The sequence below is a fragment of the Nannobrachium achirus genome (assembly GCF_963921795.1).
Source record: "Nannobrachium achirus genome assembly, chromosome: 15".
NCBI classification, from domain to species: domain Eukaryota; kingdom Metazoa; phylum Chordata; class Actinopteri; order Myctophiformes; family Myctophidae; genus Nannobrachium; species Nannobrachium achirus.
The window spans coordinates 26,026,991-26,054,850 of record NC_137822.1 but is presented as its reverse complement, the minus strand read 5'-3'; the positions used below and the strand labels follow the sequence as shown (position 1 = coordinate 26,054,850).

At 42.2% G+C, this 27,860-nt stretch overlaps 1 protein-coding gene across 1 annotated transcript in view; it reads left to right on the top strand.

Annotated features, from left to right (window-relative positions):
- LOC308299729 (transmembrane protein 132D) overlaps nt 1–16,665 on the top strand; it is a gene marked incomplete at both ends in the record, with an annotated part of 39,155 nt that extends 22,490 nt beyond the window's left edge. Inside the window, 6 exons of the mRNA XM_080743519.1 lie at nt 1,648–1,791; nt 6,677–6,885; nt 10,731–10,911; nt 12,295–12,408; nt 12,849–13,040; nt 15,148–16,665. Of these exons, the coding sequence (XP_080599645.1) occupies nt 1,648–1,791; nt 6,677–6,885; nt 10,731–10,911; nt 12,295–12,408; nt 12,849–13,040; nt 15,148–16,665 (2,358 nt within the window). The remainder of the gene's footprint in view (nt 1–1,647; nt 1,792–6,676; nt 6,886–10,730; nt 10,912–12,294; nt 12,409–12,848; nt 13,041–15,147) is intronic.
- Between the last annotated feature and the right edge of the window lie 11,195 nt (nt 16,666–27,860).

Genomic DNA, 27,860 nt, shown 5'->3' with positions numbered 1-27,860 from the left:
CACTAACAGACCAGCAACAACAGACTGTTGCCACAGCAACGTACACAAAGGTTTGTGTACACATATGGTGTGATGTCATACTGATGCGGAGATATGAGCAGGGCAAAGGTGTGACGTGTGACGTGTGACGGACGGACGGACGGCGGAGGTTTTCATAGTAAACTGCTCCCTGACGGTCGCAATAATGAATATAACTTGTTATTATTGAGGTAGGGGTCCCTATACTTCATTTGCAGCACCCAATGCAAATCTTGTGGTAGCGGGAGGTTATTAAATAACTCTGGGGGGAATGGACAGTAAAACTAAATTAAAAAAATAAAGAAAAGAATACAATCAATGACCGGATGCAGCACACCTGAAGCATGCAACAGTGTAAGTGGAGCACAGTTGCACTTGCAGCACGGAGGAGCACAGCATGCAGTTGACAAGCGAAGTTGAAAAGAAAATCAAAGCAGGAACTCACAAAGTAAAAGCAAAGCATGGCATTCTGATATTAACACATTCATCTTATGGCTAAATGGAGAGGAGAACGTCATTTCAAAATATTGTTAAGGTATCTATCCATTGATAACCTAGTCAGTCCAGCCCTACCCAGACTGTCGCTGTCCAATATTGTGTATTGTGCTGTAATGCCCCCTCTCTCTCTCTCTCTCTCTCTCTCAATATTGTGGGATTATGCAAGACTAGACCGTAATATTGCAGGATTATGCAGGACTAAATGGTTCTTAAATGTTACTGCGGGCAGGAGTGGGCAGTCTGAAATTAAGCCATTTTGGGCAAAAGTGAAAAAAGACAGAAATCCAATGGGAGCGTTGGAGGGAGAGGGACTAAGAAAACAATCCCTTGCAGAGTTCTACCTGAGTAGGGGTATCAAACTGAAGGCCCGCTGGCCAGATGTGGCCTGCAAAGGGGTCTAATTTGGCCATGGGTTGAGTTGGTGTAAAGGAAAAAGAAAGTACAAAGAATAAGACATACATTATATACAATGTATTTATCAGTCTACAAAATGTGTTTCATTAAAATATTCACATCCCAGTTCATCCATCTGTATGCGGCAGCTGCTGGCTTTCCTCTCCTTACCGCTACAGTACTGGCAAAGCTGGCGGAACAATGGAGGCAGCCGGTAACACCCGCTGTGTGTAAGCACCTCACATGAGGGACCTGTTTACATTGTCTCACCCTTGAGCTCAGCTCTGCATTGATGACTGTGAGGCATAGAGAATCGGGCACCTTGCAGGAGATACTAAACTAAAAGAAAAATATTCTCTATTACAGTTGACAACAAGAGCAACGATTTGATCAAAGCAGTTCATTTTATTAAAGCCAATTAACTCAACCGTCCGTAAATTTGTTTGAAAATAGTCTTACTTTAGCCAGATGATCCAATACTACTTTCAATTAGACACCATGCAGAAATTGGACTATTCAATCATGAACGAGAAAGAGAAGCCATTGGCAGAGATGACCCAGTCCTCACATCATTATTTGGTGGATATATCGGAACTTTAATTTGCTTACTGTAACATGCCAGGTTGCAACATCATTATTATAGACATCAGTGCTTGCATTGTGCCGGTTCTTCTGATATCTGCCATAGTGTGTCTACCTCACTGGCTAAATATCTCCCTGTCTTCTCCTCCTAAACAGTACAGTGATATCCTCAACACAGCAGTGTTGACTGGAAAAACGGTGTCTGTCCCTGTGAAGACCTTGGCCGTGGAAGCTGATGGGTCAGTTACCGAGGTCACCAACTACACCAACTGCAGGTCTACCGAGGAGGATGTACTCAAGGTCAGTCGCATCAAGTGTTCTTAACTACTTGACATTATGATAGGTGAACAGCTTATCTTGTGTTATCTATTACATTGGAGATTAAAAGGGAGATACTGTTTCACTATTGTTACACCATCTAATAACACCAAAGATACCCTTTTAGGTCTCCAGCTTGAGGATTTATACGCTGCACATACCCAACAGACACAATGGATTCATTCGCAAGTTTGCTTATGTGTTTGCCTTTTCTTTTCTTTTACAGAAGACCTTAAAAACAAGATTCATTATGACATTATGCTGCCCCACAAGCTAAACAGGGAGTCTGTGTATTTCATACCGCTCAGATGCATTTAGATGCAAGCATCATCCAACTCACCGGGTCACTCTTAACACCTTCTAAGCCTGGCCGTACTCCCTCGGACTTCCTACTGGGTCCCATCAGCCACGCCGTCTATTCCCGGACTTTTGATATAAATTATAATAAAAAAAAAAAAAACATCGGAAATTCTTCTCTGTGTCTTTTTGGAGCGATCTGAAAGGGTTAATATGCTCTGACAGTCATTTTCTGGTGCTGGGTGTGATACTCCTAATATCCAGCAGGCCACGCCGTTGACTCACATTCTGGATGGATGGCTGGCCAGGAGGAGCCTCATCCTCTCCCCAGTGTTGAAACTCAGCAAGAAGCTCAAACAAGATGGCTGGTCTTTGTCTCTGTTCGTGGATCGCGGTTTCAATCACGTTCGGGCGCCGCTTCTCTATCGCTCCTTTCCCTGCTTCGCCGCACGTAAACGAATGGAATTGATCTCCCCTCCGCCTCGCCAAAGTAAGATCGCCGACCTCTGCAGGATGAATATGTACGCTGTGTCGAGCACTCCAGTACGTGTTGTTATCATGTGGGCTTTGTTTTTTTAAAACATGTTTGTAAATAAATGGCTTATTTCTTCGGCGCTACCTCTGTTCAGAGGGTTCTGCCGCGGCTTGCAACGTGTTAAATGTCTGTGTGAAGTCAAAGTATCACGGATAAAAGCAGACTCACATATGGCACTGGAGACTGATCTCATGATCCCACTGCACAAGCTCTAAGCATAGTGTTGTGACCTCTGTGTAATGGATCCATGTTACTAGGACAGTAGGAAAGGATGTTGCCGTGGCACAGAAAACAAGGATTGCGTGGGAAAGTGCTTGAAAGAGAGGGAGGGGGAGAGAGAGTGGGAGAAAAATAGAAACTCAGGAAATTAGGACAGATGGCAGAATGGGGAGAGAAAAAACTACTGAGGGATGGGGAATTATTTTACTTTCCATCAGAAGCTGCGTCGGCCACTGGCTCTGAGTGTTTGTGAGTTTAAGCCCATGTGAGAGAGAGAGAGAGAGAGAGAGAGAGAGAGAGAGAGAGAGAGAGAGAGAGAGACAAAGAGACAGCAAGTGAGTGAAGGAAGGATTGAGGGATGCATTATGGTTGATAACCATGCCTTACATAATGACACAACAGGACGTATCATACGTACCATGTCCACATCATAGAATATTCAAGTCTTGGTTGGAGGGTGTGCATTCTTTTAAGATAACTGCACATATCAGACTATCAGATAGCAGACTCATCACCAAAATATGAATACTACAAATGATACTGTATTAATGGTTATTTAAGCTAACATCAGCTAAACTATCCTTAAAAACAACTTCCATTTGGGGGGGGACATAAAACATGTTGACTGACAATTTAGTAATTTTTGAGTATTGTTCCCGCGCACTTGTAAAGGCTCTAACAGAGTCCAGGGTGAAGAGCTATTCACTTCACCGCGTTGTAGTTTCCTAGCTATCACCTAGGCTTTGTTATGTATTTTTAGGTGATAGCTAGAAAACTACACCGCGGTGAAGTGGATAGCTCTTCACCCTGGACTCTGATAGAGCCTTTAGTCTGGATAAATGCCTAAACTGTAAAGTCTAGGTGTAGATGCTGAATCACTCGGGTGGTCCTAATTTTTAGGTCAGTGGCCATGGCCTCTCCCACTTTCTAGAGTAGGAAAGTAATATTGACTCCCAGCTTGATGAAGATGCTGCTACTTCTAGTTTAGCCTGGGATCAATACCATTTTCGGGTTTCTAATTCGGTTGGAGCAGAAATAACTTTACATCATCACACGTGACTGGAACCAATACTGGAAGCACCAGCACTGTGCACCTCCAAATGATTCCACTAGTTTAAAACATGTTTAGTTTGGTATAATCATTTTGTTTCTTATGGTATAATAATTGTTTGGTATGTCCATATCGTCGCTGTCGGGTGGAAACCTCGTATCTCCAAGTTTCAAATGTGTATGTTCTTTCGCAATAAAGCCCTGCTTCATCATACAAGGGCATCACACAAAAGTAGTGAAAACAGCAGATCGGCTGTTTTCACTAGTTTAAATCATTTTTAAAATGATAAATGCAAAACAAACGGTTTTGGACATAGGCCTACAAGGTTTTCACCCGACAACGACGATATGTTATTCTAACTCAGGGGTGCCCACACTTTTTTGACGTGAGATCTACTTTTAAAATGACTAGCTCAACATGATCTACCCATCCAAAATGTTTTCTGAGGGCCTGAGGGAGGCTTTGGAATAGCAGCACTGGCGTTACATTTTAGACAAACACACTTACTGTAAGGGGGAAATAAATGGGAAATATTGGGGGAAATGTCTTCATCCCATTCTGTATGGAAGTGGTAGGTTTTGGGGTTCTTTGTAATGCTACAGACTCTTGAACAAAGTATTGCTTTGGAGGTTTGCCTACTTTAGAAGCCATGAAGGGAGCTGACAGGCCCTTCTTGATGTCATATTGACATTTTTTATTTTTTTGGAGCGGTGAAAGCGCTCCCAATGAACAGGTATATCCGTGGGTATGTGGCTGGGTGGCTGGCTGGGTGGCTGGCTGGGTGGCTGGCTGGCTGGCTGGCCGTGTCCGTAGCCTGGGCAATACCTTGAGTGGCCACACACAACACACTAGTTAAAGGAGGGGCGCTGTTTTGTGCAGGCCAGGCACACTCACCACTCACTCACAGGCACAGTTTACACTCACTCACTCACTCACATAGGGTACAGCTGCTCAAATTCACCGCTCCACTTCGAACCGAGGTTTGATTTTTATTTTAATGATATATTTTTAGAGGCATGTCATGTGGTCTACCTGCACACCCTTGGTGATCTACTGGTAGATCACGATCTACCTTTTGGGCCCCCCTGTTCTAACTCGTAGCACGACTAGCAAGACTAAACTAATTGATTCGCATTATGTGGGGAACAAAGACAATGCGTCGCCAACAGGAACCTATTTTCTAAACCGGATCACACGAATAGTTTTAGAACGAATGCCAGGCTTTCCTCCGATGTGGGAAGTCTGGCAACGCGAGGTTACTTCTATTTTAGTTGTTGGTAAGTGATGATATCAGCAGAATAGTCAACTCTAAACTTTTCATTTCATTTTGTTTCGCACATGGTAGTGTACAATTCAAATCCTTTACAAGGATAATTCAATTAATATACTGTAGGCTATATAATACACCCATGAACGAAAAGGAGCAGGAAGAAGAATACATTCTTAAACTGAGTGGTTATCGGAAAAGAATTCACTATGAGGTAAAACTGCTCACTGCTTAGCCTTGTATCATGCATTATTTTTCAATAACTGCACAATTCATCTTTGACTTTATACCTTACTTACAGTACACACACGTACTTGATTAGCCTACTATTATGTGTGTGAAGAAGCAGAGTTGTAATGGGAAGCCGGCAGGTGACGTTCGTCTGGGCACTTGTTGGGCTGGGATTAGTCTCGCGTAGCCAGACAACTATTCCACAATCTCTGAATGCTATATAGAGTCTGGAACAGCAGCTCCCGAACGGCGAGTATCGAAAACGGGCATTACCGTTCAAAAAAATACATTTTAAAATGTCATTTCTGCTAAGCAGCACGCTAAACATGCTTATATGATTTTTATTTATATAATGATAAATGTGTGTGATGTGAGACGGAAACGGAAGTGACGTGGGGGCTTCACTTCCGCTCTCATCTCGCACTCATCATTTCTTCCCCGGTCTGCCAGACTGTATGCTGGGAGCATTTGACCAAATCGCGGAGGCAACAGTCTGGCCACGCGAGACTAGGCTGGGATGGACGGTGTGTTCCTCACATGTTACGCTTTCCCAGTGAAAAGTTTAGCAATGACAGTGACTATTATACTTGACCCCCCCAAAAAGAGAAATAATGTAGGGACGCCTTCCTTCGCTCCCTCTCTTTTCACCTCCCCATTACCCCCTCTATTTCCTCTCTATTCTGTGATCCTCTCTGTTCTCCAGTCTAGTGCTCTCCAATTACTGTACCTCTGTGGAGCTGGCGGTTTGTTAAGATAAGTGAGGCGGTTGTGGAGATAGGCCCCCAGTGTTAAATAAGACACACCAACTGCTGTTTCTCCCCACATTGGCCCAGCTGGCAGGGATTGCTATGCTCTTCCATACAGCAGCACAGGAGCAGTTATAGGGTAGTACTCATTAGTATTCAGCAACAGTTGCCCAAAGACCAGGGTCATAAATTTACATGACATAAACAGGAACACAGGCCTGGATTCCCTGACCAGACTCTGACAGAATGGTACTTTGCAAACAAAATGTATTATTATTCGTTTTCTCTTTTTGTTTCAGGACCAATTTATTTTTTCATTGGTTCCTCACTTCTCACTTCTGTCAGTTCTTCACTTTTGTTTAAAATAGCTTCAATGCTCATTTCTCATGAACAATATAAAAAACTTTCTTCCGGGAACATAATGTGCATTGTGCTCTCTGTCACTTCATCAGTTTTGTTTCTGTTTCTGTATTCATGTCTCGTTGTCTCTCTCTCTCTCTCTCTGTCTGTCTCTGGTCCAGGTATCTGAGCGCTGTGACTATGTCTATGTGAATGGCAAAGAGACCAGAGGGAGAACCAAGGTGTTGCTCAACTTCACCTACAGCTTCCTGAGTGCCCAGCTGGAGATAAGTGTATGGATGCCCCGCTTGCCTCTGCAAATCGATGTGTCTGACTCAGAGCTCAGCCAGATCAAAGGATGGAGGGTCCCTGTCACTACAGGCAGCAGAAGGTATGGCACCAACAATTGACACGTTGACAGTTGTTGTTGCTGCTCTGTGAGGTCTGTGTCACCCTGTGTCAACTCTGTCAGTCCTAGTCAGGGGCGTCACACCAAATTCTGGGCCCTGGGTACAAGGATTCACTGCGGGCCCCCCATGAATGTTAACTATTGAAAAATAGCAGATATACAAGCTCACAGCGCGGCACCGAGTGCCGCGCTGCGAGCTTGTATATCTGCTATTTTTTAAAAATCGTGAAAATGTGTGCAAGAAACCTATATGTTTCCATGTCAGTGGTGCTCAAACTTTTTCATGTCAAGGACTCCCAAGATGATATGTATTTGGCCACGGACTCCCATCTCAAAATATTTCGTTCCAGGGACCTCCCAGAAGCAAAATTTGAGTTACAAATGTTCGCTTAAAAAAATACATATATTGAAAGATTTTCAAAAATAGCAGATCTACATGCTCGCAGCGTGGCACTCGGTGCCTAGGGCCCCTCCACCTTGGGCCCTAGTAACTCAGTCCCCCCCCCCTTGTGACACCCCTGGTCCTAGTCAACTTCCCCATTCTCAAGTCCTTCATTTGCGGTCTAAATCAACAGCCAGAACTTATATCAGACACTGAGCCAAATAAGAAGGAACTAATGTCAATCTTGCTTGCTTCTATACTATTCTAAATTCACAGGAATTGATTTTGTTGATGGAAGATTTGCTAAGCTGCCTTCAAAGCCAAATCACGTTGATGGCTTGTCAAAACTGAGCAGAAAATCCTTGAGATCCACTGCATGTTGACAAGGAATGAAATTGGATAGCTCCATAAGGAAAGCCGTAACAGGACATAACCTTTTTTTAGTGTTTACCCACAGAAACAGTAGGACAAGAGAGTGTTGAATAAATAACAAAACAAAATTGACAGCGGTATGTAGGTTACCACTGTGCAGAAGGATATACTATACAGTAGGCCTATAGGAACATCAAATCCCTCCAGATTAGCAGCCCTACCAGTGCCTTAATGTATATTAAAGAGATGGATATAAGTATGTTATTAGTCATAAACAATAATCACATCTATGGTGGTTACATTAGTGTATTGGTATTCTCCATGGAGGGAACATACAGTATGTAACAGTATAGAGGCAACACAGATGCCCCCCGGGATGAAGGTTACTGGGATTTTGTTCAATACTTACAGTACAGTCATTATTTTTCACTCAATGTTAATGGAAACGACATAGTGATGGGGCATTATTTGTTTTCCAGTGTAAACGTCAACAAAACATGTCTTTGGAGCTTTGCTTTCTCCCATGGACGGATTAACCCCTGCGAGGGCCCCTGGCTGATCATTTTTTAGGGCCGCCCCACCCCCCACAATAACCCCTCCTCCCTCCCGACGCGCACTACCCAGCTTGGATTTTAAGCCATGATGATCATATATGGACCAAGAAAGCACCTGTAGACAACAGAGGAGGGGCCCACACATTTGATTTTTGATTAAAATATACATTTAATTTTTGTAAATTGTCAATGACCACGCGGGCCAGTTTCCCCAAGGGCCCCTGAGAGCTAAGGGGCCCCTGGCAACGGCCCCACCGGCCCAGTGGTTAATACAGCCCTGCTTTCTCCAAAAACCTCTGAAGATTCACCGTAGACAGACAGGGGCGTCACAAGGGGTAGGAAAGTGGGACTGAGTTACTGGGGCCCAAGGTGGAGGGGCCCTAATAACTTTATCTATTGAAAAATAGCAGATATACAAGCTCAAGCGAGCTTGTAGATCTGCTATTTTTGAAAAGTTGTGGAAAATGTGTGAAAATCTTTGAATATATGTATTTTTTAAGCGAACATTTCTAACTCAAATTTTGCTTCTGGGGGTCCCTGGAACTAAATATTTTGAGATCGGGGTCCGTGGCCAAATACATATCATGTTGGGAGTCCTTGACATAGGTTTCTTGCACACATTTTCACGATTTTTCAAAAATAGCAGATATACAAGCTCGCAGCGCTGCACTCGGTGCCGCGCTGTGAGCTTGTATATCTGCTATTTTTCAATAGTTAACATTCATGGGGGGCCCGCAGTGAATCCTTGTACCCAGGGCCCAGAATTTGGTGTGACGCCCCTGTAGACAGATACACCCTAATTGGTTACAAATAACTGTGTATTTCCTTGTTACTGTCCTTGTTACTGTCTCATCATTACACTGCCACATGCCACTCCAGTTGTACTAGCTGGACATACAGTACACTTGTCCATGCACAGGGGCGTCACACCAAATTCTGGGCCCTGGGTACAAGGATTCACTGCGGGCCCCCCATGAATGTTAACTATTGAAAAATAGCAGATATACAAGCTCACAGCGCGGCACCGAGTGCAGCGCTGCAAGCTTGTATATCTGCTATTTTTGAAAGATCTTGAAAATGTGTACAAGAAACCTATGTCAAGGACCCCCAAGATGATATGTATTTGGCCACGGACCCCCGATCTCAAAATATTTAGTTCCAGGGACCCCCAGAAGCAAAATTTGAGTTAGAAATGTTCGCTTAAAAAATACATATATTCAAAGATTTTCACACATTTTCACAACTTTTCAAAAATAGCAGATCTACAAGCTCACAGCGCGGCACTCGGTGCAGCGCTGTGAGCTTGTATATCTGCTATTTTTCAGTAGCTAAAGTTACTAGGGCCCCTCCACCTTGGGCCCCAGTAACTCAGTCCCACTTTCCTACCCCTTGTGACGCCCCTGGTAGCACTTGTGCTACTATTATTTGTGCATCAAAGAAAATTATATTTGTTTGAATTAATGAATACTTGACCTCAATGAATTTGTGACCCAGTTTAAAACAGTGAAAATTAAAACAACCCATGCATATTTCAACTTTCATTGTCAGTACATTCAAGAAATGAACTTATTTAATTTATCAAGATTTAACCCCAGTGACTCAGCCGGCCACATTGATAACTTAGTTCTGGATTTCATTTTCAGAAAATAAATACATAAATAAATAATCTGAAATACAGTATATTTGGCAATGACCCAGACAATGACGCAGGCACTCAAGCCAGCTTCTATCACGCTTTGATGAACAGGTGAATGGATTGGAGGGCCCCTTGCTTCCTTCAGCTGATACCATCTTTATCGTTCAACAGAAGGAATTCATTCATGCAATTTTAAACTACTATTTTAGACTACGAAAACTATTGTCTCTAGGTAACACACAACAGATCTTTCAAGACACAAACAGAAACATACTGTATCATGACTCCAATTTAGACAGCTCTCAAAGAGTTGCCTGTTAGCTTTATAGCAGGTTGTAAGATTTTATTGATAGTTGTCCCTAGCCTGTTTATGCCTGTCCCCATGCTATGCTATATCATAGATCCTTTAATCCCCAAAGAGCTACCTAGCTGACCCTCAGTTTGAAATGATAAATGAACAGACATCAAAGCATGTGAATGTTTGAATGCCCCGCCTTTTTTTCCATACAACTTGGTAAACACCATTTTTAATGACAGATTTGATGTGACATCTTAATTGTATTCACTGACCCTCAGTTTGAAATGATAAATGAACAAACATAAAAGCATGAGAATGTTTGAATGCCCCACCTTTTTTGTTTTCCATGCAACTTGGTAAACACCATTTTTAATTGACAGATTTGATGTGACATTTTAATTGTATTCATATTTTTATAGTGGCTTGGTCTCAGCTCTTATCTTTTATATCTTGTTGCAATATGTTGTTCTTACTCACTATAATTTATTTTATTTATTATAATGTTGCAACCACTTCCAATTAAAGCTATATATGTCAGGAGCACAACGCCTCTCCTATAAGAACGTGTGTCCCTGTGTGCCACAGGTCAGCGTGGGACAGTGAGGAGGACGAGGAGGCGAGGAAGGGCAGAGGATGCATGCTTCAGTACCAGTCCTCCGTGGTCAGGGCTCTCACACCGTTCATGGCCCAGTCCTCATCGGAGATGTTCCCAGACCCCCTCACTGGGAAAGTACCGCTCGACTACTTCCTGGGTTCCGATTGGCTGGTAAAGGGCTTTTATTTCACCAGGGACGTGCTGGGCCCCTGATTCAGCCTGGGAAAAAGAGTTGGAGAGGCCCTCATTGCGCGCTATAGAGAGAGAGAGAGATCTCTCTATAGCGCTGCTGCTACTCAAAGATGACAAGTGACAAGCCAGTGGGCCAATTACTGTACATGATTTATATTTCGTCGTTGTCGGGTGAAAACCTTGTACCGGTATGTCCAAAACCGTTTGTTTTGTATGTGTCATTTAAAAAATGATTTAACCCATTTAGGCCTAACGTATAGAATAGGGCTAAATCAGAAATTAGCCTACAAAACAAATATGTTGCTACATACTGTACATGTACTGTAACCCCTCCCAAACAGCAAAATGTGTTCCCGGCCTGAATGTGAAAACAGCCGATCTACAAGCACACAACAGCGTTGTGTGCTTGTAGATCTGCTGTTTTCACTACTTTTGTGCAACGGCCTTGCGAATAAATGTATACATTTGAAACTTGGAGATACGAGGTTTCCCGACAGTGACCGGCCGGGAATGAACCGGCCGTTCGGGAGTTGTCCTGCTTTTCCCAATGGCCAGCACGACCCTGTATTTCACCCATATCTAATGGGCCAGGACGTGATGCACAGGCACATGTTATGCCTTCAGCGGTTCATGATTTCGTTTTTCTACAGTACTGTATGTTCAAAGTATTGATACACTTGATACACATTGTTGCCGGAACGTTATATCTCCTTATATCTCTCATCATACAGATGTGCCGTTTCAATTCTTCAGTCTTTACTTCTCTTTGCCTGAAAATGTCCTGCAAATGCTTTTTTTTTCACAGGTTTCTTTCCCTGTTTTGCCTTTCTACTTCTACTTGAGAAAGGAGAATGGAGTGTAGTTTTTTTTTTTTGTTGTTGCAGAAACTCGCAAATGGCAAGAAACCACTCCATTCCCATTGAAAAGCAGAATCTACCTTTATAGGTAGATTACATCTTCGAAGTCATAGAAGGTCATAAAAATTGCAAAGATTGCTGATCTACAAGCTCAATGTTCTGCAATCTCCTGGAAAATCTACTGTCTTGCCAATGGCAGGAGGTGTGAAGTTTTTAAATGGCACAGCTGTACAAGAGTGTCGCAAAAGTCGTGAAAATAGCTGATCTACTGCACAAGCTCACAATGCATTCCGACAGCGTTTGAAAGTGATTAGGGTTAAGTCTGTCTGTGGATTTTATAAACATATACTAACCAATACAAAGTATTAACAAGAGTTTCTGACTAAATAATAACAACATTGGAACCACCTGATACATACAATATACAAATAAGGTTTCCACCCAACAGCGATGATGTGCTCTCTTCATCTGTTCTAAAGCATCTTCCACTTGTTCTTTGCTAAAGGTGGACGTGACCAATCTGGTGCGCTACTCTCTGAGGGTGGTAGATCCTGATGTTGTCAGGCTGCAGTCGGGAGTGGTGCTTCAAGGAAGGGCTCCTGGCACCACCACAGTACAGGTGAGCAATAATGAGCTTAATAATGAGGTTGTGGTTCATGCTTGTGTACAACAGATGACGCAGTGGGCAATGGAAGAGTCTACAGAAGTGTGTGTTCTAAGGGCTGGATTTACTTCTCTCTCATTGAAAATAGCTGATCTAAAGCTCACAAAGTGTCACACTGCAACCTGTGTGTGTGTGTGTGTGTGTGTGTGTGTGTGTGTGTGTGTGTGTGTGTGTGTGTGTATGTGTGTGTGTGTGTGTGTGTGTGTGTGTGTGTGTGTGCGCGCGCACACACACTGTGTATTTCCTATCACAAATGTTTGACTTCAAACCATTTTTTGCGGGGATGGCTTGGCTAACTAATTTGTATGTACAATGTCTGTGTGTGCGTGCGTGCGTGCGTGCGTGCGTGCGTGCATGCGTGCGTGCGTGTGTGTGTGTGCATGTATGTGTTGCAGGTGCTGTCCCCTCTGTCGTCATCGGTCCTGGCTGAGAAGAGCATCAGGGTGGTGGATGATAAAGTCAGCGTGACAGAGCTGGGAGTTCAGCTGGTGTCTGGTCTCTCCTTGTCTCTTCAACTCAGCCCAGGGAGCAACAGGGCCGTCCTGGCCACTGCTACCACGCAGGAAGTCATCACACAGCTCAAACAGGTACCTACTGTAGGCACCGCAAAGATTATAGTAAAACTGTTTCCTAATTTCACCCACTGTTTAACACCTGTAAACCTGTGATGTGACAATAAAGCCGATTCTGACTCCCGGTCGCTCAGTCGGTAGAGCACTCGCCTTTCGACCACAAGGCCATGGGTTTGATCCCAGGCACCGTCAACTTAGCATACGAGTAACATGGCCTGGGTGTGGCAAATATGGAGCTGATTGTAGGTGTTGTGCTCAACCTCACTAATCCATTATCAAGCAGTCTAGCGCATTGTGAAACTGGCTCATACAGACAATAAACCCCTCCCACCTACTTGTACGTTTGGGTCGAAGGGAAACAACAGGTTTCTATTTTGTCTGAAAAAGTATTGAGTTACCAAACCTGACTGACCAGGTTTAACCCTACTAAAGTTGCAACAAAAAACAACATTTATACACACCATTATCATGTGTATCCCAGAACATGAAGTCATTGTGATCATACAATAACTGGGAACGTCATTTAGAGTTGCCAGTGAGTCCCTGTCCAGGCTCTCTTTTATTCTCTAGCATTCAAATCCCCCTGATTTGGTTGGTCTTTTTGTTTAGTTTTTAATGATGGATGTTTGTGTGTTATTATTTGTGCGTCTGAGTTGTATGTCTCAGTATTTATGTCTATGGTTATTACCTCATTTTCTGTACAGCACTTTGGTCATCGAGAATTGTTTTTAAATGTGCTTTGTAAATAAATTTAGATTTGATTTGATTTGCCACTCTGTGCGAGAGAGAGAGAGAGAGAGAGGGCAAGGCAGACATGGAGCCGAAATGATTGTTTTGATGACTGATGTTTTTAAAAGCCCACTCACACATTTGACCATGGCAGCATGCCCTCCACCACCTCCCCAAAGTGTGGCAGGGGGGCAGCCAACCATTAGGCAGTCCATAGCTGTCGGAACAACAGTATTCTTTATCTAGCCTTTCACAGTGGCTGGCCTGCATGGCCCCGTCAATAGTGAACTATTAGAACCATGCCAATGCACATGGCTTGTCATTTGTTACTCTGACTCCCCACTGTTAATGTACTGCCCAGGGCTATTCATAATGTATTCTAACTCAGTATACGTACATTATATAGGTTAGGCTCATGGCTCATCTATCTTATCTATAAATTCACAAAACCAGTGTATGTCAGTCAGTCTGTGTGTGTGTGCGTGTGTGCGTGCGTGCGTGCGTGCGTGTGTGCGTGCGTGCGCGTGTGCTATATGTGTGTCTGTCCTGGGCATAACTCAGACACCATCCGGTGGATTGACTTTAAACTTGGCGTGTGTTTCGGCGATGACCCGGGGGTGTGCAGTGCCAAGTGGGAATTTAGTCGGACCAACAAATTTGTTGAAAAATGAAAAAAGTACAACTAGACTGCCCTCTCGAGGTGCCAACTTGCGCCTGTTGCACTCGTATCAAAATATGGCCAAATATGTGTGGCAGCAGAGCGCACAAGTACTGTGTTCGGTGCTGTCTGTATGCACCACCAATTAGCCCTGCCGGCCTATGTTGTGTTGGCCTGTTGGTGCCAACACTGCCCCCTCTTTGGCTAATTTGTGCCACATACTGACAGGTTGAGTTCAAAGGCCCTGCTTCCTCATTGGCTAATTGGTGCCATATACAGACTGGTTGAGTTCAAAGGTCCTGCTCCCTCATTGGCTAATTGTGCCAATGCTGCTCTCTCATTGGCTAATTGGTGCCCATACAGAGAGCACTGAACACAGTACTTGCACACTCTTCTAGCGCAAGTAACAAGTAACAAGTTCAACAGATATAGCATAAATGGGTGGGGCTTGCATTCCTAACTTGGCAACATTCCTGACTCACTAACGTTATTAGTGCTGTGGTAACAACAGTTAGAGTAACATGTTACTCTAACAATGTATTTATCCATATGAATATTGAGGAAAATGTAGTACACTGCACTGTTCTCATACTGTATCTTTCTTTTCTTTCTTTCTTTCTTTCTTTCTTTCTTTCTTTCTTTCTTACTGTTCTCATAAACTGTATCTTTCTTTCTTTCTTTCTTTCTTTCTCCCTCCCTCCTACCATCCCCCCTCCCTACACCCACCCTGTGCAGGAGGCAGTGGTCAGCTGCTGGGTCCAGTTCAGCGATGGATCTGTGACTCCTTTGGAACTGTTTGACCGAAGTGTTTATTCCTTGACCGTCTCCACCCCAGATGAGGCGGTAGCGACTGTGCGATATACGCCACAGTCCACATTTGTGGTTGCACAGGGCAAGGGCGAAGGCCAGGGGGCACTTGTACGGGTGGAGCTGAGGATCTGTGAGGAATGTCAGAAATCTAAGAGGAAGAGCAAGCTAGCAGTGGGTGCTGGGCTTCTTAGGATCAACTTTCAGTCTGACACCATAGCCAGTGGCGGAGTAGTACGCGGCAATGAGTCCGAACTGACAGCAGAGCCCATGTTGATAGCGACACCGCAAGATACTCCGACAGAGGGGGATGGGGATAGACGGTTGTTCAGGAGCACTGCTCCTGACCGGCAAGAGACCACCTTCGTAGAAAGCACCACCGCAACCATTACCTCAACCACCAGGTTGGTTCAGCCACAAGTGGTATGGGTTGATACCGGTACATCTACTTCCAAAGCTGCAAGCAGCAGCACCTATATGACAAGGAACAATCCCTCCACTACAACTACTGGGATCACAACTACTGGTAAATCGAACACAGACATAACAGTGGGTAGTGGCGGTCCGGGTTCAGACAAAAACGTGGGTGTGTTGGGTAAAGTAGATGGGCAGAAGAAAAGCTATGGGAACATGTTGGACCAGCCCAATGCACCCCCTAAGAAAGACCTTCCTAAAGCCAAGGTGACACCCAAGAGGGAGCCCCCGAAGTCCAAAACCAAAGTCATTGAGAGTGACCTTATCAGGACATTCCGAGCCATGTCAGACCTGGAGGTTGGCATGTATGCCTTGGTGGGGGTTTCATGTTTGGCAATACTGGCTTTCTTGCTCAACTGTGCATCATATAACCTCTGCTTCCGGAATCACAAGACTCCCATACAGGCAGGCCCACCCCCGCCTGGAGATCCCAATCATAAGCATGACTGGGTGTGGTTGGGCTCCAACAACCACGGCCCTCCGCCGCCAGACCCCCCAGCCCAGGTTTCCACCTTGAAACGGGAAAGTCACAGATCCCTGGAGCCACGCCATTCTGTAGACTCCATGGGTCACCACAACTTGGAGAGCGGCCCGCCTCCTATGATTGCGACTGCCGTTCCCGAGAGAACGGCCACGCTGGGCCGTAGCAGGAGCAGCTCCCAGCAGTACGTTCAGACCAAGCTCGTAGACCCCATGGTCAACCGCTCAGCCACCCTGCTGGCCAAGCCGCAGCGCAACGAGCCCCTCCACTCTCCCACCAGCAAGAGGAACCAGGTGCAGTTCACCACCTTCACCACCCTGGACATCAAGCACCTGAATGCACTGAAGAAGCACGGTGTGGACTTTAACTGGGCTTCTCAGCAACAGCAACAGCTGCAGCTGCAGCAGCTGCAGCAGAACCCTGCGGAGCCCCTAAGAGCATTACCTGACATGCCCTGGCCTGTGGTCACACCCTATGGGGGGCCCCAGTGAATTTGTCTGTTTGATGGCATGCATGTGTGTGTGTGTGTGTGTGTGTGTGTGTGTGTGTGTGTGTGTGTGTGTGTGTGTGTGTGTGTGTGTGTGTGTGTGTGTGTGTGTGTGCGTGCGCGTGTGCGTGTGTGCGTGTGCGTGTGCGTGTGTGTGCGTGTATGCAAGTGCTTGTGTTTTTATGTGTACAGTCTTATATGAATAGGGTGTAATAACTGAGATGGAGATGGAAATATATTTCAGAGGGGTTTTATATATATAAATTAAATTAGTTTTCAATTGCAGTTTATGTAAATGAACTATATATATATATTGATGAATACGTAAATTGCATTGTTTCAAACTGGTTCAAACCAAAAAATAATAAGCTAGATGGAGAATGTTTATATGATAAAGAAATTGCTCTATGGAAAACAATATTGTTCTATGGAAATGGTGTTGTAAATACACATTATTTATATTATTTATTATTTACACATTTCTATCTCTAAATAATTAGGCCTATACTTTATCACTTCTTAAAATCCCCTTTAGTTTTTACGTTGCTATTGCTCCTTTAGAAATTGATATTTAGCAAGTTTTCATGTTAAATGCAGAGATTATTTCTTGTACTGTAAGTGATTTTATGTTTCCAGACTTTTATACATTTGTATGATTCCTCTGGAGAATAGTTTAAGAGTTGTACAGACAAATCCGACATTTTATTAACTGTATGTCATCGCTGTCAGGCAGAAATATATCCATACATCAGCTTTTTTTCATAAAGCATTCCCTTTTTTTATACTTTGTAGTATGTCAGTCAGTGTTGCACACAAGTAGTGAAAATAGCCGATCTACACCCTCACAGCGGGTCACATTGCAACACATTGTGAGCCTGTAGATCTGCTACTTTTTGCTATTTTAGAAAACACACTTTTCGCCTGTAATGTCATGTGCAAATTAGAGATGCCAGGTTTAAAGTGGTTAGGTCTGTCTCTGGGTTTTATAAGTATTTAACCAACGAAAAGTATTAACTCGAACTTCTGGCTAAATAATTACATTGGAAAAGTATCTGAAAAGTAACATTTTTGGACATTCAGTGTTTCCGCCCGACAGCGACAATATATTATGTCTTCCACCACTGGCTTGACTAAATATTTTTCTGGAACAAGTGTGCTATGCAAGCAGTCCATGCAGAAAATAAAGTCAATATTTCCTCAGACTCGGCTATGGAGTTACCTTTGGCTTGAGGCATCGTTTCCCAATTTGCAAAATGTCTAATCTAGGTTTCTTGACACAGCAATGCATATTAAACAGAGGGATTTTCATGTGCAAATGAAGATGGATGATGCCTTGTCTATGCAGCAGCCTCCTTTTTTAAACTAAGTTGTAAACAATTCCTATATTCTATCAATAAAGAACTAATGAATAATTTCTTTGTAGTGGGAATACAATTCAGTTGAGTTCTCTCAATTTCCACTGATTCTACTTATATTGTTTTCAAAACATAAAACGATAAACTAATATAGAACCTAGCTTTGAGGTTGTGGTAGAGCATAAACCCAATATATGCATCAATACGTTTTTATAGTTTGTTTTATAGCAGTAATGTGAGGGATGCTGTGCTTCTGCTGGCATTTCTTGCACAAATAAAGAAGTCTTTAGAGAAAGGCAACAAAAAAGACAACAAGTGATCCTCATGTTGTACATGTACCGGTAAGGGTGCTTACAGGAACTGCATACAGGTGAAGCAGGGTGGATTTTGACACCACATTTTTTATGTAGTTTTAGTCATAGTCTTTTGAGTAAAATGTATAGTTTTAGTCATATTTTAGTCATTTGAAATGTTTTAGTTTCGAGTCGCAGCTTAACGCGTTGTGAGCTTCTAGATCTGCTATTTTCAGAGCACAACCGAACATAAAATGACTTGTATGTATTTTAGATCTACTGGATCTCTTCTCCACTACTAGTCCCTATAACATTTCAGTCTAGTTTTTATTTGTTGACGAAATGACAATATATTTAGTCATTATAGCTTAGTTTTAATTCGTTTTTTATTTAGTTTTCGTCAGTGAAAAAGGGTAGTCGATGACAATTTTTAGACATAGTTTTAGTCATTCAACACTGAGGTGAAGGCACTAATGATAAGCTTTGTCTCTGTCATCGCATCGGTCTGCATGTCCACTTTGTTTTGTCTGTCTCTGACCGGAACACAGCCACACTAAAATACATTTGAGAAGATGTAATGCATAAACATGGTACTGAGTTCAAACTAACCCAGATAATCTAATAATCTAGCACTTCAGCAACTGGCAGCTTGCATTACCACTCCATGATGCACAACAGCATCAGGTGGATTTGGAAGGTTGATAAAAGCATTTTAATAGCTTGTCTCAAAATTCATTGTTATACGGATAAACTCTCTCCTTTGCAGTCTCCCCAGTGCATTGTGGTCCAGCATATTTGGATTGCAGATGCTGTATTATTACTGTGGAAATTGAATGCATAACCTTTTTTCTTTCTTTTTTGTTTTACTGAAATATGAACAGAACAAAATGTCATATTAAGATGTTTAAATATTATATCCACCAAGCCTCAAACCAACAGGCAAATATTGTATGTTCCCTTAGTTCAGTGGTTCCCAAACCTTTTAGCTCAAGACCCAAAAGAGAAATTGGATGTCTCCCCGGGACCCAAACTAGTGAAAATAATCATCTACAAATGTTGTACTGTAGATCGGCTATTTGCACAACTTCTTAAACATTTGTTTTCTAATTAACAGAATATTATATGTATTTATCTATTTTTTTTAATCATTGAAGTTTGTTTTTATTTCATGAAGATATTTCCTTATTTTCTTTACATTATTTAATTTATATTATTACATTAAGGGACATTTGCTGGCGACCCATGCATAAAAACGTGTCTGCCACCCACAGATGGGTCCCGACCCACTGTTTGGGAAACATTGTCTTAGTGTATTATGCATAAGCTAGCCTATATGGGCTTAGTATGGTTCAGGGCAGGCAGAGCTCGTCAACAACACAGAATTGACTTTAATCAAAGGCTGGGTTTGTTTTGAGCAATTATTACGCTGTCGCTGATCAAGTCAAATAATCATATAGTCGTAGTGGACTTCAGGCTACTCTGCACATAATAGTGAAGCCTTTCAATCAAAAATCTGTTTGTCTTATTATGAACAACATTACAGGAGGAGAGCCTCTCAGTATCATAACAGCAGACTTTTAATCTGGAGCATCAGCTTCCCTATTGACAGATTTAAGGGATTGGGGTCATTGTGTTGGAGGATTAGTGTGCATTAGTGGACCCTCTCCGTGGCACATTCCCATTAATGTGGGACAAAACAGACAAGGTTGAGCTACAGCAGTGGTTCCCAAACAATGGGTCAGGACACATTTTTGGGTCACACAAAGCTTTTTTTTTTATGACTTGCCAGCATACTGTAAATATAGTGTATGTAAGAAACATATTATTTTGATAATAATAATATGATTCTTACATTTAAAATTCCACCACTGTTATACTTATATATATATTACATCACACCATAGACCCATATATTTTTTAATCCATAAATGTATTTTAAATGTGTAAGTAATAACATGTTTCATTGCAAATGTTAAGCGCTATAGATCTGCTATTTTCTCTATATTGAAATAGGGCTTAAGTGCTTAATAATTGTAGGTTTGCGTCCCGGGGAGACACCAAATTTGTCTTTTGGGTCTCAAGCTGAAAAGGTTTGGGAAACCCTGAGCTAGACATTCATCTAGAGAGTGAAATTCTGAAGGTAATTCATACAAAAACATTCTTTGTTAAAGAGGTGAACAGTGGTTTCCCTACTGCAACTCTCTCTCTCTCAAGTTGAATGTGAGATAAGATCAGAGCAGTGTTTAAGGTGGAGGGTAATGCAACTCATCAGTCATCATGCCTGCAATGGCAACTTGTTAAGACATTGAGTGCACTTGTTATTGTCATTGCATGAATCAGTGACAGTCCTTATGTGTCTTGAGATAACATCACCAGTTTCACAAAGAAAAGGGCAGGGATCTAACAGCAGAGTAACGTAGTGTGTGCAGGATCCAGTGAAACAGATGCGATTGAAGTGTGAATACATCTTATATTGAAGGGAATAAAGACAGTCACTGTTGGTCTGTCTAGGAAAGAAAAGAAAATAATAAAATAGACAAGGTCGCTCTGCGGAATGCATATCTACGCCAGGTTGGGTTGCCAAGCCAGGGCTGTTTGCGGGTTATAGTCTTCAGGACGTGAGGAGGGGAAATAGAATTTCTATGACATGCGGTGCAACTGTGGTGCCCATGAGCAGTGAAATCACTTTTGCCGACAATGCCAGATAGAGACCATATAATGCAATGAAAGGACTTTGTCTTGAATGCATGTCCCATCAATGTTGATAGCCTGCAGTAGCCTATGCTGGTAGCGTGGTCAATAAAAAGCAGAAGCTTTAATTACAAATGGTCCGTCAATTGTGTCTGCAAGAAACCACAGTAGCACTCAAGAGTCTGTGACCTAATGATCGGTTACACAGTTTTGCTGCAGGCTATGACATCTGTTGTGCCAGTTGTGTAATTTGGGTGTGCATACTGCATACCCCTGGGTCTGGACTAGATAATTCACTATTACAAAACATTACAACGCCATAGGTTTTAGAACTATGTAAACCTCAATCTTTCCAGCATTATACAGCATGTTAAATAATTAGCCCACAGTTGGCCTCATTTTTACTGTCTCTTGGTATTGTACCCTCAAAAGCAGACAATCCCAGCTCTTGCTGCCGTGCATCACAGCAGAACCACCATAGCCTCACAAACACTAAATATTAAGTCCATCATCATACAGATACATTTAAATTTTAAAAAGCTGGAAAGAAAACATCAATGGTAACAAAGAGTCAAATACTTTTTATAGAATGCACAACTGATTTGTGGTGTTGAAAAAAAGAATACCCAACCCAAATGACATCCGTTGACAACATACTGTAAAAGAAAATAAGATAATAAACTGATATGTCAACATGCAGCTCAAATCGGAAACTCAACAGTATCACCTAACATCATGGGAAAAACACTGACATTATTATTAACTATTAATTAGCTTCATTGACTTGACCGAAATGTGATGCCTGATCTTCATCAGCAAGGAAGGAGGCGGAAGATACCTGAATATTCCTATTGTTCTGTCAAGGGAAAAGGTAAATTTTAACGCATAATGGTCATAATTCATTTTACCAGGGAAGGTTTGCTGAGCATGCATGATCTTTTTTAGTTGTACCCTCCTTCACTTTCATATCCCATTTCATATTCACACCTGGGAGCAGTGGCATATAGTTACAGACTGTGCAGCCAGATCGGTCGGACCGGGGCCTGTGGAATGGGGGGCCTGTGCAGTGTGCACACCTGCAGTATGTTGGATGGAGAATGGTCCCTTTGCAAGTGATTCGGATTGCCACCTTGAAAGTACATTCAAAATGTTAATAACTCACATTAAAATACAATCACAGTCCTGTTCCCATTTGCTATATACAGTATAGGCCTACGGTGATGGGCAAGCTACTTGGAAAATATAGTGAGCTACACTACTAGTTACTCTTGATTAAATATAGCTCAACTACACTACAAGCTATCCCCAGAGAAATGTAGCAAGTTACACTACAAGCTACAGGACAAAATAGCTAGCTACATCAACACTACTTTTTCTTTCTTCTTTTTTCCACCAAACAAATGGGCATGCAGGCATAAAATGCTCGCAAAAAATGTTTATTATAAAACAGACTGAAACTGGAAACCTTCTGTCTGGCTTTAAATTAAATGTATATCCCTCACTATTGGGGACACTATTGTAATGACTGTTCTATTAATGTATTTATTCATCCCGACCGTGATGGCCCAGTTACTTGGAAAATTTAGTAAGCTACATTACTAGTTACTCTTGATTAAATATAGCTCAACTACACTACAAGCTATCCCCAGAGAAATGTAGCTAGTTTCCGTTACGCTACTTAGAAATGTAGTTAAGCTATGTAGCTAAGCTACTTGTAGCTAGCTACTGCCCATTACTGGGCCTACCCTAGAAAACATAAAACCACACAGTCATGGTTTTCATTTGTTTTGACTAAAAATAGAATTTTATGCATGGTGTGTTTTATGCAAGTAAGTAATAAGTACATTTACCTAAGTACACTCTTCTTAAGATTTGTTTTGGGCTTTTATGCCTTTATTGATAGGACAGTAGACTGACAGGAGAGATGACATGCGGCAAAGGTCGTCCAGATCGTGAATCAAACCGGCAACACCGTCAGGCATCAATGCCTATGTGGTATGCGTCTGGACCAGTAGGCCAGCGGGCGCCTCTTATAGTACACTTTTGAGGTACAGGTTTTACTTTACTGAAGTATTTCCAGCTTTCAATAATTCCACTACATCTCAGGGGCAAACATTTTACTTTTACTCCAATACAATTATTTGAAAACTTTAGTTACTAGTTACTTATTTGTTTTTGATTATTATTACAAAACATAATTTAACCATTTCAACCCTATACAAAATTTACACAATGTATTGTGAGCTTGTAGATCTGCTATTTTCAAAGGATTTTGTATACTTTTGAAAACTTGTGAAACGTGACTGCATCTATTAGTGCATATAGCTCGCAGTTGTGAGCCATTACACAGCGCATGTACAGCGCATGTAACGCGTTGTGACGCGTTGTGAGCTTGGAGATCGGCTTGTAAATCTACTGTAGACCCCCCCCCGAGAATAAGGATGCTGCGGTTCAAGTGGTTAAACGTCAAGTATACGGTTATTTTCAGTAAGTTCTGATGGAAACGGTTATTTCTCAGTGACATTCCGTATCTCAGGTGGAAAGATAAGCATATTTACATAGCGTAACATCATATATAAGAATCTAAAAGATAACAGTGTAATTCAGGGGTGTATGGATAAAAAGGCTATTTACAGCCAGGGGTGCCCTGAGTAAAAAAATAACCTGACCGAGAGTCTGTAAAGGGTTTAAACTGCCTGCACTGGGGAACACCATAATTATGCTGCGCCACTGCCTGGACCCGCTACAGTTTTATGTGACTATAGCTAGTGATTTTTAGTATTCAAATTATTCGACCTCAAAGTATTCGAATAGTCGAATACTCGACAGGACTGGCCAAACTGTCAAATATTAAGTACAAGAGGCGAACATTGTGAAAATAGCCGATCTACATGTAGATCTGCTATTTTCACAATATTTATCTGCAGAACCGAGTCACATTAAATGTAATACCTACAATTCCAAGTGCTTGTCAGGGTGGGGGTCCTCAGTTCAAATATGTTTATTTTGGGGGTCACAGCCTAAAAAGGTTTGAGAACCCCTGGTATAGAGCATTAACAAATTCATCCACCAGGGCCATTGACAACTCATTCTTATGACTTCCTATCTAGCCAAGTTTTATAAAGTATATATGTTTTAAATACATTTTTGAGCGGTGCAAACCGCTCCTATAGACCACTTTTTTACCAAAATTATGATGTCACTAATGATGATGACATGAGTTAGCTAGACCAATGAAACACTTCGATTCTGTTGATTTGTCCATGATGTCATAGGCACAGAGGCACCCGATTGGTTCACCCTGATTTAGAACGCGTTTAGGCCGCAGAAAATACGTCATAAAAAACTATGTCATAGGCACAGAGGCACCCGATTGGTTATTTAGGCCATTGAATTTGAATTTCAAAATTGTATTAGATAAATATCACTGATAAGCGATAAAATAACCACACTTTTAGACAGACTGTGGATAATTTCACAGGTTATAAATGACAGGCAGCTAATAGAAGTTTAAAATACAAATTAACAGACTTTGAAAAACTAAAATATTCATCTTCTGGCCTCTTCTCGCCTCTCTGGAGATCGACTCTCTGTAGCTCTACTTATTTTGGAAAAGATAAGTATCCACATGCTTCCCCTCTGCTCCAAGGCTCCACATGGTCACCTTGTCCTTTGGTTTCCTCTCCCAGTAACTACCACAGATATAAAGAGCTAGATGCCTCGTTCGCCTCTACAGTTAATTGGAGCGATGTGCAAAAGGTCTAGTCCGGACTTCCTGGAAAAACTAAGGGAACACTATCAGTCAAAGTACTATACCATCTATTGTGATGTAGACATGACATCATGTACATGATTTGAATATAATTGGTTTATATTGATGATGTATATTGTGAATGTTAACCTAGTGATTGTGAATGCTAACTTGTCGATGCTGATAAATGCTGACTTGGTGATTGTGAATACTAAACTGCTAGTGTTGTCTCTGGTTGACCTTGTCACATTTCCTGGGGCAATTTGCCCAGATCAGGCATGTCAGGCAGGTCATGCACGTCATGTGATTTTCAACTGTCCGCCACTAAGGGGCAGTGGTGATCTGCTGCCTTGTTAATGTTTGTATTTCAAATGGTCAGTGGTAAATACTAGACTACATACTTTCTGTCAATGATTATTGGGGCGGCATAGCTCAGGGGTAGAGAAACCGTTATTAGAGCACGAAGGGTTCCCAGTTCGAATCCGGGCTCCCCCTGAGTTAATGTCGAAGGGTCCTTGAGCAAGACTCTGAACCCCTAATTGCTCCCGGTGAGTAGGTTGGTGCCTTGCATGGTTTCCTCTGCCACCGGTGTATGAATGTATGGGTGAATGTAATGCACAATCTATGTAAAGCGCCTTGGATAAATGCACCATTTAGGTGTATGCATATTTTCTCAAGACAGCTCATTTGAATTGAGAAAAGGGAGAAAAAATAAAATAATAATAATGTGTTTGTTTCCTTAATTTATATATATATATATATATATATATATATATACTGCTCAAAGAAATGAAGTGAACACAATGTTCCCTTAATTTATTTGAATTTATTTGAGTATAGTATACTGTAGTAGTGCTCAAAGAATTAAGGAAACATTTTGTTCCTTTCATTTCTTTGAGCAGTAATATATTATATAGGCCTACATTTATTTCGTCAGGAAATTAAGTATTTTCCCAACCTAGCTGATTTGCCGCCCACAAGGAGCGTGTGAGAAATTAGGGGCTAAGAGTCTTGCTCACGAACACACATTGACATTGCTACCTTGGCCTGGAATCAAACCAGGGCCAACCAGAGGCTCTGGTTTCCCAGGCAGGCTCCCTATCCATTCAGCTATGCTACCCTATTTATTTCAGCTTAGTTTTTTATTTATTTAATATATCAAATAGCAAAACTAACTAAAATGTTTATAGTGTTATATGGGTGACTGACTACATTTTATTAAAAGGAGTTTTGATAAGACAGACTGATGCTCTGCAAATGTACTCAGAAGGATGTATGTGTGTGTTTTACAAATGACCATAGAGTTACCATGGCTTGGTGGTAGAATCAATGTGTTGTAATGTCTTGATCCTTGGGTAAGGCAGTTTGAATCCGGGAAGAAGATCATCATGTAAATTAGTTTTTCAATTTGAGTTTTGCCTATTATGTGTTCGTGGCAAAGACAGCCAATAAGCTATCGATTAATTGATCAATATAATGTTAGATAGATAGGTAGGCTAGAGTAAAGGATCTTATTAGGTGTGATGGTGTCTCAGGGGTAGAGAAACTGGCATAGTACACGGAGGTTTCTCGAAAGGTTTTCAGTTCGATTCTGGGCTACCCCAGAGATAGTGTTTAAGAATCCTTGTGCAAGACTCTGAAGTCTCAACTCCTAGTTGCTACCGGTGAGCAGGTTGGTGCCTTGCATGGTTTCCTGCCATCTGTGTGTGTGAATGCAATCTGGCAAGCCATCGTCAAGAAAAGGGACCGCCCACTCGTCCCTTTCATAGCCATCATTGACTCTTGTCTCGCGAGATTGGTGTGAATGTAATGCACAATCTATGTAAAGCGTAGATCGTCCATTTTCAAAAAGCCAAGGTATAAAATAGGATTAAAGTGGTTAATGTTAGTTTTGTAATATTATAATTTACTTCTGCAAAGTCCAACATTATGAATTGCTCAGCGGCAGCTCCGACTGATGTGTGCAGCAATAACAGCCTACAGTTAAAAGTCTTTAGCAACTCTATCATCAGAAGCTTAAAAAGGGGCTGCCATAGCTGAATGGTTAGGGAGCCCGCTTGGGGAACCAGAGCTCCTAGTTGTCCCTGGTTCAATTCCAGACCATGGTAGCAATGTTGATGTGTGTCCCTGTGTAAGACTCTTAACTGCTAATTGCTCACGTGCTCCTTGTGGGCAGCAAATCGGTTGGGCTGAAAATACTGAATTTCCCTCGTGCAAGGAGTAGGTAACTATTATTATTCAAATGTAGTTGACACTCTGATATAGGTAAGAGACCAGTTCTGATTGTGATTGAACATAAGAATATGAAAGAGTTTTGACATTTTTAGACAGAATATTTTCTTTAATCTTAAAGCTATACTGTGTAAGATGCTCAACTAGTGGTCATTAGCCCTATAGCAAACCGCGGTCGCGTCCGCGTCTTTCGGACGTTTTCCGTACCTTCACACCCCCGCGTCTGCCTCCACCTCGCCGAGAGCTATCTTTAGAGGGGTCCCTGGTTCCTGTGCGTTCAGGCATTCCGGAGAAACGGACTCCTTCACCCTGCCTGGTAGGCGAGATTACCTTTTGAGTATAGAGACACACGGGCGACTACACGCGTCCGCGTCTTTCGGACGTTTTTCGTACCTTCACACCCCCGCGTCTGCCTCCACCTCGCCGAGAGCTATCTTTAGAGGGGTCCCTGGTTCCTGTGCGTTCAGGCATTCCGGAGAAACGGACTCCTTCACCCTGCCTGGTAGGCGAGATTACCTTTTGAGTATAGAGACACACGGGCGACTACAAATATGGCGACCCCACTTCAAGATGCGCTGTGATTGGCCGGCAGTGTATAACCCTCGCTGTGATTGGCCGGTAGTGTGATGACGTAATTTTGCCGGGAAATCCCGCCCCTGTCACGGCTAAGTAGAAAACATACAAAGAGAAGGCTTCAGAAGCTGAAAATAACGGAGTGGGGGTTCTAAAACTTTAGCGATTTAACAGTTAGGACAATTTTAAGATTTGTTTTATAAAAAAAGTTACATGGTATAACTTTAATTAAAACATAATTTAGCTAAATTGCATGACTGTGGTGGGGAAAGAACAAACCAATCTGTTTCTGATTAACATTTGT